Source organism: Wyeomyia smithii, chromosome 2 (assembly GCF_029784165.1).
Source record: "Wyeomyia smithii strain HCP4-BCI-WySm-NY-G18 chromosome 2, ASM2978416v1, whole genome shotgun sequence".
Classification (NCBI taxonomy): Eukaryota; Metazoa; Arthropoda; class Insecta; order Diptera; family Culicidae; genus Wyeomyia; species Wyeomyia smithii.
In genome coordinates this window covers 42,848,189-42,864,367 of record NC_073695.1, presented here as the reverse complement: position 1 = coordinate 42,864,367, position 16,179 = coordinate 42,848,189, and the positions used below count along the sequence as shown (strand labels likewise).

The window sequence follows — 16,179 nt, the reverse complement described above, 5'->3', positions numbered from 1 at the left end:
GCTAATTCCGCTATTACGATTGAAGGTGTAAATTACATCCAATTCGATTACTCTGGCCCTCTCCTTGAGCCGTCAGTCAGTCATTAGACGTTGAGTGATCGACGTCATAATGAAACCTTCATGCCGGCAAACAACCTGTCAATCCCCTTGCAATGACAGGAAATTCCGACAGTTGACATTGATTTCCTCTAATGCTTCCTTCTTCTCTCTATTCAATTATCTCTCGTTCCAGATACTACCGCGCCAACTCGGTCCGGCACCAGACGCAGCCCTGCGAGGGTGTCTGCCAGCTCAATCACTACTGTGCCATAACGCGGCTGGATTACCGCGACTTCCGCAACTGTCTGGAGTCGGAGGCCAAGGCGATGGCCTCCAAGAATGGTGCCGCCGCCGGTGTAGGTCGCGGTTTGGCCGGTACCGTCATCACTCTGGCGGTCCTACTTTCGTTGCTCATCGGTGGCTGTGCTAGCAGTTGGTGTCCCGTAACCGTTCGCCTAGCGTTGCTCGGTGCGACCGCAAGGGTCGTCGCTCTGCTGCTGACCCAGGCTGGCGGTTCGTCGCTGGCTAACCAGTGCGAACGCTTCCAGGAGATTCGTGGTTAAGCGAATGTGAACGAGATTATTTAGCGTGCGTATTTCAGCATAACGTCATGTTCCCCTTTTTTATAGCTGTTCAGCTGCTGTTGTGTGCGAAGGTGACCGATAGTGAGAATGCTAGAGAAGAAATGTTTTACATATGCATTATATTTATTGATTTTTCCGCCGCGGCCGCTTCATCTCGAGTAACAAATTACTGTGGAACCGCACCGGGACTACATAGGAGGGAGACTTGGGAAATCGGCATAAAAACCCAAAGCGTTACCGGACAATGTGAAATTCAAACAAATAAAAGCCAGAAAATTATTTATTCTGTAAACGATAACAGAAAATACCCGACAGCACCCTGAAAAACGTGAAAAAGGATTACTATGAGCTTGTTTCTATTAGCGTTGGGTTTGCGCTTGTGTTTGTTTTTTTTTCGGCTATGGTCGACAAAACGACAGCCGTTTCTATCTTGCTCTTTTTTTTTTGCTTTGGCGTCCACATTGGGCTCGAAGGTTTGACCGATTGCAAGTGGTTGCATATCCACGCTCGGGTTAGCCCAACTGCCAGCTTCTGCACCATTGGGGTGTAGTCGAAATTATTCGTTTTTATGTGGGAATTTCACGCCGAGAATGAAAAAGTTGAATTAATAAAAAGTTGAACGCAGTTTTCATTAGGTTTCAGTAATATTTTGCGGCCACCTTGGTATATGACTGAGGTTTGGCGTTATTTTATATTGGTACCGGACTGAATATTCATAAAAGAAGTAGTCGATGTGATCATTATGATCAGTATAATCATCAGGGTAATCAACCAAAACAGAAATGCTCCCCCTGACAGTCATACTGGAATACAACCTAGAAAAAAAAATCGTTTCGGATTTTGTTTGCCCGTTGTAATTGGGATGTTGGCGCTCTTCACTGGAGCCCGTTTTGGGGCGTACGATGGGATTTACCGTTTTTTTTATAATCTTTCACTCGACAAACAGCGCACAGTCACATAGGCGAAGAGAAAGAGGGTAAACGAAAGCCTGTGAGAACTGATATGTTATTTCATTTCAACGCGTTTTTCTATACCTTTCGTTTTTCGGTTAACAGAACGCGAAAGGATTATCCAGTGGAAAAGTTGAAACGGCACGATCCCGGGAAATTGCTTTTTTAAGGACGCTCTGCTCGCACAGGGGCTCGGCCATTCCATAATACAATTAGGCGAGTTGATCTGCCAGAAAAGCGGATGGTAAACAAAAGGTCGCTCCATTCGGGGTTGATCAATGGAAAATAAAAAGTACTTCTCTTTTCACATTCAAATTTTAATTAAAACGAAAAGCTATGCGGTAACTATGACTTCCTCAGTCAGGCGACCGGTTCTGATCTTCGACGAAAAGCTAGCTGCCTGCAAACTGCATGCCGGTGAAAAGCAGTCGGAAGAAATTTTGTCATTTTGAATTCTAGTCGTGGAATGATGGAAACGAAAAAAAAACGATATTCGGCAGTTTCTGGTATTTTTTTTCAAGAAAGTATAAGTGATACGTATGGCTTGAACCTCATAAATCACACTACTTCTGACATTCCGTGCCTCGCAAAACTTGGGGTGAGAAAATTTATAATTCATTTTACGTAATGGCACATCCTCTAGATATGGGAAGAAAAGAGCAGTAAATTAATCTTGAAAAAACCCATCTAAATAAGTTACAAAAATTGCTCCGAATCAAACGCCGATAAATCAACCGGTGGAATCTGCCGACCAGGAGAGATTTCATCGTCCGCAAAATTGAGCTGAAATTAAATCCGGGACCAAGCATGGAAAAAGGGTAACATTTATTACCAACTGGCAACCGAGTTAAATGGCTGCCGCTAAGATGCGCAGCCCATCGAAAAGCTGGAGGAATTTCGAATAAGAAAAAAAAACTCCAAGCTGCCGTTCCGCATCGAAAGCATCCAAAGAAGTACCACATAAATCTCTGGAATGGCTTTTCCGTAGCTAACCTCAGAAATAAAAATTACTGAAGAGAAAGAAAGACGAACTTGGGCAAACAGTCTGGCGCACCTTCTGTGACCTTCCCCCATGCCGCTCCCTGTGTTCTCCCAAGAATAATACAAATAAATCGATCGAGATGAAATTAGGCAGTGGGAAAAAACAGTTAAATAAATATTCCCAAAAAAAGTAAAAGAAACAAAAAAGGGAAAACCTTCATTCAGCGTTATTTATTTTTGCTAAGCGAAATGAAATTTAATGTGATACAAACTGATTGATTGAGAGCCTAAAAAACCATAAAACATTCAATGATATGGAACGAACGAACGAACGGCCGAAACGCAAATTCAAGCATGCTAACTAACATCCCGTGCCGTTTCCTTCCCCCTACCCCTCCTAGAATGGGAGGACTAGGCGAAATCAGGAACGACAGCCAGTGTAAATAAACCCTTCACACAGACAGAGGCCCATCATCAAGATCAACTTTAGCATATAGGTAAATAGCGTAGCTAATGGCATATGGACAGTTTTGTTGCGTCAAATCTAAAATCTATACGAAAATTAAACCAAAATATTTACTAAGCAAAGTTTCTGTTCCGAAGCTATTATCATATTAGAGCAAAAATTCGTGCGTAAAAACCAAATTTCAAACATTGTAAAATCTAGCCTGTAAATCTAGCTGCTCCTAGGTAAATAAACAATGTGTAAAAACTTCCGCAAGTGAAAAGTGAACTCGATTTTAGCTGCTAGCCGGTGTTTGTCTGGAGAGAGAAATGGGACACTAAAAATAAAACTACATAATGAAATAAAGAAGAAAAAAAAAACAAAGAAAATCCTATACCAAATTTGTTAACTGTTTGGAGGCGATTATATTTTGCATACATCTCAACAACTGGAACTTTTTATTGCTCGGCCTGACCGTGGACAGTTTAGATGAATGCAGTTTGTAACTAAAAACAAAACAGATACTATTTAATGACATTTAAAATTACCATTATCAAGATGGTCGTACTTTGGCCAAACTAAGCGGGAGATGATAAGCTCATGTAAGAATAAAGGAGAAAAAGTAAAACATCACTCGCCTCTTAGAAATAATTCAAACAAAAAATTGCTACAAAACCGGAAAGGTAAAAACCAGTGCGCATCTATATTACTGCAGAGAGTATGGTGAAAAAAAACCTGGCAAGTCAGTCGACTGCTGGGACATCGGAAGAGCAAGAAAAAAAAAACAAGATAAGTTCAATAAAGAAGTAAATGTTTTTAAATAAATCCCTACCAGGGTCTGGGTTTTGTTTGGCTTCGAAATTATTCCTTAAGCGATCGTAAACTGCAAGGTAAGTGTCGTTTCAACACCAGTGCTATTTAAAAACTCTATTAAACTAGATCACGCAAAGCAGCAGTACCACTTGGAGAGCTCTTAAAACCGAAACTGACAATATCACTTTTCCATGTTACATCGCCAAATGAATACTCAACTTTTATTTCGGCAAATGACGTTTGCTGAGCGAGATTCAATTGTTATTTCTTATTTTTTTATTTTACAATGCTGATTCAACGATTGAATCTAACAATAAATGTTAAAACATTCACTATCCGACTTAGCGGTTGCAATTTGCCATAGTTTTGACGATTATCGGCGATGAACAATCGATCCTTCCAATACGAAAGTCTCGATTCTTTTTTTTTATGAATTCAAACTTATATATGAGAGAATCGTAGAAAATTGATTTTACGATTTAAAAAAATACTATACACTGACTCATACTTTTTATGATATTATACATTTAAACTAAAAATAACAATTTTTATTGTACTTAGAATCAAAACACGTAAATCATGAGTCCTCTTATCGTAAGGTTTCATTAAAATCAAAAAACCTTCAGCTATTACGGAAATTTGCTGGAAATAATGCATAAAATCAATTGCTAAAATATCAAAATAAAATAAAATCAATAGTCATATGCGTTTCCGAAATTTGAGGCTTTTGTAATTCAATAAATTTTAATGCGATTATTGGGCCTATTCTGAATCATAAAATTTAAAACAATAACAAATATTTCAATTGCAAAGTTTCATTCGAACCGAGGACAGTCAGTATATTGATAGTGGTTTTTGATGACATTCGAGAGCGTCCCTCTATGACCGTAGTGATATTGGCAAAATAAAGACAGCCGACAGATAAAATATATTGCGACTATAACGTTGCCGTCGAGTCTCCGATACACGAATGTTTTTTTTTCTTTGCTGTCCACCTTATTCCCATGTCGACGATAGCATGTATGGTAGTAGATAACATTTGGTATGGGATACACACATCCTTCAGTGCACAGTTGCGCTATTGCCGAGTTTGCCTTTCTTTGTACGAAGGCTTCTCGGTAAGGCGCCGAGCAGTCCTTACGCTTCTTCTTCCCACAGCATTTTCAACAGCCGTCACACGACATCCATCACAGGCAAATAAAAAAAGAGAGAGAAAATGTCTTCGGTGGATTCGGGATGATACCGAAACGCGCTGTTTGTGTAGTGCGAACACACGGAGTACATTTTTCGTTTACTTTTGTGATGCTCTGTTGCCAATACGTTCTCAATGAGGCTACCGGACTGCCAGCGCGAATAGGTATCACGAACAAACAGCAACGGAAAACATAGACTTAGAAGACAGTAAAAAAAGACTGTAGCATTGGGTCAGTACAGATTGCTCTGTTTTGAGTTAATTTAACTTGTTAACCTGAGTCCCGTCGTGTGATTAAGAATTCATTCAATTTGTGTTTATTATCTTCAGAATTGTGGGGGATCAACGAAAAGTTTCTATTAAGTATTACCCGACACTAATTCAACATTTGGTTTAATATGATCCAAAAACATTGGAGTTCGGAGCTGGTCTCCGAAGACCAATATATTTTAGAGAAAAAAAAACACAAACTTTTCCGATAACACCAAATCTTGACGTTTTATGAATTTCTAAGGCATTTAACACAAAGGAAAATATCTCGATTTTAAAAATATCATTTAATCCCCTATTGTTTACTTATATTTCAAATAAGTCAAAGTTTGACAAAAAACGTTGTCAAAACTTGGTAATAACAAAAAACGTTCGCAAGCTTACAGTAAAAATACCATGTTTTTCATGGTTACAATAAAAATTATTGTCCATTTACTGTTCTCACCACAAAATACATCGTAAATTTTTTTTCGGGTAGTGCTCTCAGGGTTTGAACAATCGGTTTTCGATCTTCTACAAAGTTGGGGCTTCAATTTGGATGTTTGAATTAGTTCGGAATTTAGCCGCAAAGGTTGCGTTGTGATGCCAACTTCTTTCCCTTACACGCTAGTGATTTGCGGGTTTCGACAAAGCTGTTGATCTCATAGTTTTCTGAAACTTTACAGAAGGTACAAAATTTCTAACTCTTCACGTTCCAGAAATCTACGAGTTTTTATAAAATTTACCTAAATTTCACGTTTTATTGTGATAATTTTAAGAGATAGCTCGAATTAATTTGTTACACATTTTTTCTCGATAGAAATAGAATAATTACGTAATTTTCTTTCGAGTACAGTTTTTTAAGGACTTGAGCAATCAAAAAAAAAATACACAATTTTGTGAAGTAGATATCTTATCGGGTAGCAATTATTGGAAAAACCAAGAAGTTAACCACATGATGGATAACAATAACCAATATGTTGTTGGATAGATAAAATGTAGAACAATTTTGTAATGTGCTAGTTATCACTCTAATTCCATTACTAAGTAGTAAATTGATAAGAAGTTTCAATGACAAATTTACGCGAAAAATGAACCAATTACATGCGAGCATTCCTAGCACAGACGACGTGAATGGACACCAACCGTTCCCTGTGATAATCTCTGTATCTATATAAAAAAAAAATGACAGAGTCTCCACGTCCCAGAAGGTCAATTCATTTTTGCTTTCATGAGCTTACACTAATTTGATGTCTCGAAGGTAAAAGTTTTCCGAACAGTTTGAAACAATCTTCATTCTTGAGCAATTCCTAAACCTGCTTTTAGAACCTAATAACAACTGATGTCTTGACAAAAGACATGCTGGTAAAAGCAACAGTACCAGTGGAGCAGAGAGCCACAGGTCTCTCGTCGTCCATGATTGCAGCGTACACTTCTATTCGTACTGCAGCGGTACTTTTCGTATTGCAGTGGTACACTACTAGTCGTACATTTCTATTTGTCTGCAATCGATGAAAAACTGCAATTCTGCTGCTGATGGCGATTGAAAGTTTATCTCATAAATATGATTACCAAAAATTATTCAACAAGAATTGTACATTTTTGCAACGGTTATCAGTTATATTTATCTAATTTTATCCTCGATATTAATATCGAAAGAGTGAATTCTCAAATTTACAAATTTATAAAGAGTAAGAGCCGGCGAATGCTTGTGAATTGTTGGTCCATTTACTAAGATTCATTCAGAGTCTTTTTTTACATTTCAAAATTGTTAGATGATATATTATTTTAAACTTTACCATAATATACGTATATAAGCTATCTTCGTAATACAGTGAATGTATTGTAGGTAAATGGAAAAAATTGGTAAGCGAAAAACAAAAATGGAATTATTGATTGTTACGATTTCTTGCGGAAACTTGTTGATAATTGTGTTTGAAATATCTTCTTATGTTTGCCATTTATGAACCTATGCAAGGGTTTCCATAGTATTTTGAGAGTAGGATCCATATTAAAGATTTGATTTAATCATGGTTAAATAAGTCAAAACCATCCATTATGATAACGTAAGTATTATTGGATTTGGTTTTTGAGGATATAGAGCTAATTTTGATTTTGACGCATTACGAGAGAAGTTTGGTGCTTCTTCAACAATAACGATACGCTTGTGCCTTGTCAAATAGATGTTGTTTGCACAAAAAATACTACAGGCATAATACCACTGAATCTGAGCGATATTGTTTCAAGTGTTGTTGGATATATTTCTAAAAAGTTTTAAGAGAAGGCTGAAAATTAAAAAAAATGTAAGTCACTGAACAAACATATTGATTTTGTCTACGGACTCTGCATATTTTGTAACAAAAAATCCCTTAATTTCAGTGTTTAGTCCCACGTCACCATTTCATACAACCCAAGGGCTGTATACCTTGTAATATTTTTTTTTGCTGTTCACCTCCGCCTCCAGAGTTCTGACCACCGTGCTCAGCGACGTGACGAACTTCTTGGCCGGTTTCCTGTTACTGGCGCCGATCTTGTTCTTGGCCGCATCTTTCAATTTCGTCCGCTTGGTGGTACTTATTTCGCTCCATCACATACAGTAGCAAAAAATTAAATTTCCATTTAGCACATAACGGTTTCTAGCACATAAAGAGAAAAACATATACAATTCCACACCGTTAATAACGCACAATACAGAATCGTTTTAAACCATGTAAGTTTGTACGTTAAGTGATATAAAAGCTTAAAGCTTTGATATGCATTGAAATTAACAATATATTCATTTACATTGCATGTGAATATAATGCCACACGGAATATAACATGGTAGTCAATGTTCCATTTAAGTGCATTTAAACAAATGTACAATTTTTTTACTGTGCACAGTAGTTTAAAAGATGACAAACGTGATCGTTATTTTGAGTGTAAAGATGCCGTTTAAATGCTATAGTGAATTCGACAAAGCTTTTGTAGATCTCAGGAGGGACTTTTTATGCAAATGTATTTTTGATTAATCCATCTTAAAGTGAGATTTTTTTTGTACTTGTCAAATTAAAGTGAGGTCTTTATGTTATTTACAAAAATGGTGAGCACCAATCTAGACATGTTTTCTAACTTTCAGAATGTTTTGTTCAGGCACCATCAAATGCTTTTGGTACAGTTGGTTACTCTGCTCTTTTTGTTTCAAGTCACTTCTCCATCTAATCTAAATTTTTGGTTTGTTAACATGAATACTTTATTTGCGTTCCTCTTAATTTTTTGTTGTTTTCGACACCAAACATCGGACAACATAATTCTAAATAAAATTTGAATCACAATACAATCGACATGGAGAAATACCAGTTCATCAATGATTAACAAGCTTTTTCCGCTCATTTTTCGTCGATATAGTTCCGCCACTGTTGTGGCGCCGGTGCCCAGAAAGACGACCCCATCCTGTACCCTAACTTACGACCCGTTGATTAACGGACCGACATCAAAGGCATTACTTACTTATGCGATAATAGGCGTGATCCCAGAGATTATTCGTCTTGGAAAATCTCCCGGTGTCGGCTAGGATTGAATCCACACCAGTTGATTGGTTGTGAGTGGATCACGCTACCCCACAACCATCGACACCTATGCAGGCGCTGGGAATCGAACCAAGGCCTCTAGTGTGGTTAACGGAGAGATCACCAACTACTCAAGGCCCCAGTCTTGATTAACAAATTTACTTCTTGGATAATAAAATAGAGATACTAATTTTGCACAAATCGGTGCAGTCATTTTGAGTTGAATTTGATTGGAATTTGAAGTGCAACGGTAAATATAACACAAAAGTGATGGTCCTAGGTGTAAGCCTTGGGGAGCACACGATATTGATATCATTCGAATACGATTTGATATTTTTCATTGAATCTGACTATGTGGTGGCGATCGGATCAATACGACTACGTCAATTGCAATTATTGCAAAATCATGAATCGGTATAACTTACCTGAACGGATAGTCTTGTTACTCGTATAAATCCTGATGGAATTGTTTGAATCAATATCATTTCTCAGGTCAAAAATATTTGAAATCCCGATTATGATCGAAAAATTTAGTTTCTAGAAAAAATATTGTGAAAAGATAAAAATACACTATTTCAACCTACTTTTTCATTGAAAGTCCTTATTTCGCTTCCAGTTCTTATGTTATGCACGGTCAAAGTTGCGAAAATATTGGAGTGCAGTTAAACTCTGATATATTCAAACCAGTCTCAAATTTAGTTTTCATTTTTGAAATTTTCGGAATTGTGTGTCTTAAGCAGACTTCCCGTGCACGCGCTTTTTTTTCAAGCGACGAGAGAAATCTTTCTCTCGCTCGTAGAATTTCCATACATGTGCGACGAGACGAGACACGTCACATGCAATTTGCAGGTTGCTCTTTCGGTTCGGATTGCGATGCGCAAGGCGATGTTTCATCGCACTACGAACTGAGCGAGACGCCCGTACTGTACATACTTGATACAGCTCGTGCGCTACAGCTCGTGAGACTTTCTCGTGTACACAGACTTCCTGTACACGCGCTGAAACGACGAGAGGTTTCTTTTCTTTTTTTTTCTTCGGTAAGAGACTGCGGCGCACCACACGTTGTCTTATCGCTTTACGAACTGAGCGAGACGCCCGTACTGTACCTAAGTGAAACTGTATATTAGAGAAATGACAAAGCACTCACCGTTGAGGAAACTGTCAACATCAAAACGGGCAAGCTGTATAATTTTGCATTGCCGCTATCCGTTTTGATGTTGACAGTTGCCTTAACGGTGAGTGTCTCTGCGTCTCTCTGGTGCATAGGCTGCCAACCGTACCTACATACGATATATGCCGTCAGACCCTTCTGAAGGTGTATTAATCGGAAGAATTCACAAAACTATATTACTACCATCAGATTATCACGAACCTTCAGAACCTGATTTGCAATATCTATACACTAAGGTCGCTTTTACGCGGTTTTTTACGTGGATTCCGGAATTTACGCGGTATTTTTTTTCTTGCGGATTTTGGTTCCTCTTCACTCGGATTGCAGAATTTACGCGGGTTTTTTTTTACGCGGATTCCGGAATTTACGCGGTTTTTTACGCGGCATGTATCCCCCGCAAAAAAAGCGACTTTAGTGTACTCAATTCGAAAATTCTATCCAACATCAACATGTACTAGAAAATATAAACAATTTCAATGGTTTTACTATTTTTAACTCCCGAAAAACTTATGTTGTAATTTCAAACCACTTTTTTTATCCTTAGAACTACAAAACAGAGTTCTATCATAAGATAGTCAATGACATCTAAACCGACGAAAGGAACACTTCTATTAACCAACGTAACACTCTGCATCCGGTGCATTTTCGTACCGTTAGCATAATAAGTATACGTTCTTAATTCATGTTAACAAAAGTCGGATGAATTAATCATAGAATTTTGAATTGATAAATAAATGAACTAGGTTATATCATTGATAATTCTAACGGTGTTTTGATGCATGCTGCTATAACACCGTAAATGAAAAAAAACATAAAATCCCCTGCCTGTTTCCCTCTGCGCAAAATCAATTTCCTTCTCGCACCATTAGCGCAAAGCAACATGCGAGGCAAGCTCGCGAGACGAGCTCACGAGAATTTGCACGCAAGCTGTCTCAAATACGCGACGCCCATGCACCGCACTCGTTAAGTTGAGAGACGAGATATCTTCGTGTACGTCGCAATAAAAATTCCCATGCGACGAGACATGGCTCGTACGAATGGTAAGTTTTCTCGCTCGCACGCTGCACACAGCACGAAGCGACTGAATGAGAAACGAGACTTGTAGCGCAAAGCACACTGTCTCTTCTTTGTGCGAGCGAGATTTCAGGAAGTCTGGTCTTAAGTGAGAATAATCATATATAATTTCAATTAAAACTAATTTTATTGGTAAAAGATTTTTGAACCAAAAGAATAACCTCAGCAATATTCATTTTCATCGTATTTTCAAGAATATTACTTCCGATCGACTCTTTTATCATTTTTAAATGAACATAGTTTCTACACTTAACTCTTTTGCTACCCACTAGAAGTAATGAGACTTTAACGTTTTATGCACATTTATGCGTACATTTATTTTGAATTTTTATTTCCAAAGGCCTTTTGACGTAGGACTACGTCTTTGTTTTCTATACTAGATTACATTTTGTGAAATCGAGAATGAAACTGGCAAATGTTGCGTCAGATTTCAAACGATTATAGCAAGCGAACGACTTGATGCATCTTAGTCATTTATATGTCGGTGGATAGATAAAATGTGTAACAATTGTTAAATATAATGTTTAACATTGTTGCTTTACTGCTTAAGGGCGAAAAGAGGTGAAAAGTTCCAAGGTCAAGCTTTCCCACACATTTCCCTCGCTATTGACTTACTTCCCGAGCACGGATGACAATAACATGGACGCAATAAATTCCACTGCATACATGTTTTGACTCAACAAAGTGTTTTGTTCAGTTTGTCTTTCTTTAAGCTGCGTGGCCACGCCCTAATGGCAAAAATCTACGCTGAACTCGATACAAACTACTGCGTGTAGAAACTTCAGCTTTCGTCTAGTTTGTCACACAATAGTGAGTGGAGTATAGTTATTAGAGGTACGCGACATTGGGAAACGAAAGTTGCATACGAGTCATCTTCCAGGCACTGCGGAACATGTTACCATTATTTTGCATACGGCAGCAACAGTTACCATCGTACGCTGCAGGATATTTAGCTGGCACAGCTACTGGATGGCACAGCGGAGAGCAAACTTCAGCGTTCTGTAGCACGAATTTCTAACTGAAGATCATGGAGTCGGTTATTTTCAGAACTATAGATGCTTGAAGATAAGAGTTATGAGAATTTTCGCAACTACTACTAGTGTAAAATTTTCATGTATTCATGCATCGTTAGTTTTACAATAACGACCATCAAATATAAACGGTAGTGTTGCCTATGAACAGTTTATCGCAGCATTACATTTAGTCCTACGTCACCATTTCATACAACCCGTAGGGCTATATATCTTCTAGTATTTTTTTGTTTGTTCTGGGCTTCTGTGTTTAGATGAACTTTTTTTTGTCATAACTTTCAAAAAGTTGTTTGTTGTTGTTGTTTTGTCATAACATTTAGAAACATGCATCACACTGTGTTCACTATGCTTTAGAATAGGTAGAATAACATTCATATATAATAGGGTGAGGAAAAGTGATCGATTTTCCAGAACCAAGTTTTTTTGGTTCCTTTTGGGGCCCTTAATAACCCTAAACTTACCGGAAGTCGATTGGTTTTGTCTCCGCTTGGCGCATTGCATTTCAAATTTGTATGAAAATTTATATGGGAAAACCTACTTTTTTGCATTTACCTTTCTAGAGAGCTTAATAATGATCTAATAATGCACTGCATTATGTAAAAGTATACTATTTTAGATGCCTGACAACTTTGCAGAAGGCACAGAAGAGCTACGATGTCCCTAAGAAGAGCTATAGCTGTTAAAAATTGAGTATGCCGATTTAAATGCAGCAAATCTTGTTTCCTGCCGACATTACCAATGTACCAGCGCCAGTAGGATTTCCATCAGAAATAACCTGTCGTAACGAGTTTATACCCTCAGCTGGATCAAACAAACAAGTTTAGGTCAATATTCTAGGCGTAGGTAGAATCTACAACGTGTTTCAGAAATTACTTCTGATCGAAATCTAACTAAAACCGGTACACTAGCAGTGTTGGCAGAAAAAAATGATTTGCAACATAAATTTCGACATACTCCACTTTAAACAGCTCCAGTATTTTTTTGGGACACCCTAGCTGTTTGATGTCTTCGGCCAAGTTGTTAGGCATCAAAAAACCTATCATTTGAAGTCACGAAACCTATGGTTTGAGCCACTTTGAGCTCTTTACAAAGGAAAATGCAAAAACGTTGGTTTTTCTATACATACTTCCATATAAATTTGAAATTCAATGCGCCAAGCGGAAACTAAACCAATCGACTTCCGATAAATTTAGGATTGTTTGGGGCTCCAAATAGAACAAAAAGAAACTTGGTTCTGGCTTTCTGCTATCAAGTTTCGTTTTTTTCCATATAACGATTACCCACCCTAATATATAATAGCCTTGAGAAAAGTTCGTCGATATGCCAGGCAGAAAAATACTAAAATAACTTTAACCAACTTTTTTGTTTGATCATTTTTTTGATCTTGGTCATATATTTCATTGAACTGTGAATTTAAAATTTACTCTAAATATCATGACTTTCAATAGTATGTAACAAAAAACAGATTTTCATCATTTCACGAAATTCACGGTTTCGTCAAATTCAGGTAAAACACTTTTTGAACGTGGTAAACATCAGTGTATTCAGAATTTATCGAAGATTTCTTATTTTTTTATCAATAAAAATTGCTGCTTGGGTTTTTGTGATTTTCAGTTTTACTCTATAGAGTTCAATTTAAATTTATTAACTCCGACTAATATTCTTTGCTTAACTCTGACGTTTTATTAAAATGGAAAATCCAACATATTTGCTTTGTTCTGCTGCACCAGCACACAGTCTCTCCCAAAAGTCACACTTCGTGTTACCACTTTTGAGTCGCGAGAAATCACGCACCAGCAGCAACCTATAAATCCCATCAAGAAATCATTGAATCTGCATATTTGCACCCGGTTTATACTCTATTTCTGTTTCAATTACTCTCCCACTCCCTCTTTTAGCGAAGTCTATCTGACTGCCATAATCGACTATTAGTGTATGTGTGCGGGTGCGGGTGCCGTGACTTTCTGATTCCTTGGTTCGGGTTCAACTTTCGGATGACTCGGCACATGCAATCCTCCCTTCAAACGAGAGCTTCACATGACGCAACAGGGAGAAGCCAAAAGACCCAGCATGACTCGAAGCATTTCCATCGCACTCTCTGATGCCTATCCTAACGACGACGACGACGACGACGACGGGAGTGTGTGTATATATAAAAGGGTTCCAAACATGCGAGACAAATAGATCCCACGTATGAACTTACTTCCTTCCGCCCGTGAAAAAGTGTAGAAAGCTTGAACCACACCGCAAGCACGAGGCAAACGACTGGCATCCAGGAAGGACTGACTGAATCGACGACGACCGACGATGAGCATGCAGGAAGCTGTATTGTCTACACGACGACGTTACCGCAGACTCCATCCAATTGGGTCGGTCGATTCCTTGGTTGGATGGTTAGTCGACATATATTTAATACTGTGTGTGCGGTTGATATGATTGAACGGTGGAAGACAATTTTCCGGCAAGTAAGCTCCCAGCTAATCGCGACTGACGAAACTGCTGCAGAAGTTGCGAGCCTGCGAGACATTTTTGGGCTAGTTATTGTGCAGAATAAAACGACGAACTTAATATTCAACAACCTACTGCTGGCTGCTGGTCTTACGTCATTAGCAGTTTTATAACGCGAATATGCCTTTTGTCTTTTCTATTACAATACTTTGTAGCAAAGAGTTCTAACTGTTATATCACCAAATAAATAAAAACATTCACCCAACAAAACAACCAATTAGTGAAAGAAAATATTGTCACACCGCCAAGCGGAACCCCAGTAAATCATCACGGCTCGGTGTTGGCACGTTAGGCGTTTTTTTAGAACTCCAGTTTTCGTAACAAAATAAAATTTAGTGCTTCCTGTTAAGCGTTCAACTCGCAGCGGGTGTCGGAAATAAGACTCTGTCGGCGGGGGTTGCGGCCGGGATGGAAAACCAAACTGGGACCCGAGCTGGCATTTACGGGGCGCGTGAAAATTCATTTGTCGCACCCCAGGAAGCTTGTGGAACACCGTAGCAGCGATGGCAGACTTTTCCCGTGTCGCGCTAGTTTCGTGTGATGTAAGGGCTTAGCGGATCAGCGAATTCTGTGCGATTGAAGACGTCTGATAATAAGCGATATTGTTGTACAACAAACCTAAATTTGGCTTGTAAATAATTGAATTAAAGTGTGGGTAAATTATTAGGAAAAATCAGTTAAGAATGGTTTTGTTTAAGCACTAGAACTACAATTTATCTCAATCTTCTTTGCCTTTCTACTAGGAAGGTATAACAATCACTGGCAAAACCGATGATATAAAAGTGGTCCAGAAGGCTGCATATCATATATCACTCGACTCAGTTCGACGAGCTGAGCATTTTCTCTATATATATGTGTGTGTGTGTGTATGTACAGTTTTTCAATCTCACTCGATTTTCTCAGAGATGGCTGGACCGATTTTCATTAAATTAATTGAAATTGAAAGCATTAGTTGCCCCATAGGAACCTATTCAGTTTTGTTGTAATCGGACTAGCATTGGCCGATATCGTATCGATACTTTCGGTATCGATGCCCTGGGGTCTGAATATCGATGCAATAGACTTCGATATCAAGCTGGATCGATACTGTCGCCTCGATATATTTTCGATACTGAAGGGAAACTATAAAATCGGAAAATATTCTTGATTGCTACAAATTTTCTAACGGAAAATGCTTGTAGACGTGCGCTGATACGGCCCATCGCGTTGATGTTTTCGACAAACAGTGCAGAAATTTGATTTGCGCTCTTTTTGTAACAGACACCAACAGCAACAGGATTGAATATACACGCGCATTTCTAAGGCGGTTTTCATGCCTCTTGCGGGAAAACTTCTCCCGCATTTGATAACATTGTCTGTGCAGAGCAAAGTCGAAAGCGCCGAGTTTTTTCAAAAAGGCAATATAATAAAGACTAACAAACCAGATTTTTCGTGCTGCCTTATATTTCAAGGCATAGGTTCGAGTCTTGGCTCAAGAAAGACTGTTAGTGTAAGTAAGATCGTAGCGCTCTAGTCCCGCTATTGTCCTGTACATTAAACAGTTGGCTGCGAAGTCTGTGTATAACAAAAAGATGGTCATGTTCCGAATCGGAATG

General features: G+C 38.4%; 1 protein-coding gene across 1 annotated transcript in view; it reads left to right on the top strand.

Annotated features, from left to right (window-relative positions):
- Positions 1 to 3,824, top strand: part of LOC129721924 (acid sphingomyelinase-like phosphodiesterase 3a) — a 208,316-nt gene extending 204,492 nt beyond the window's left edge. Inside the window, exon 10 of the mRNA XM_055675038.1 lies at positions 233 to 3,824. Within this exon, the coding sequence (XP_055531013.1) occupies positions 233 to 602 (370 nt within the window). The 3' untranslated portion in view covers positions 603 to 3,824. The remainder of the gene's footprint in view (positions 1 to 232) is intronic.
- The last annotated feature ends 12,355 nt before the right edge of the window (positions 3,825 to 16,179 follow it).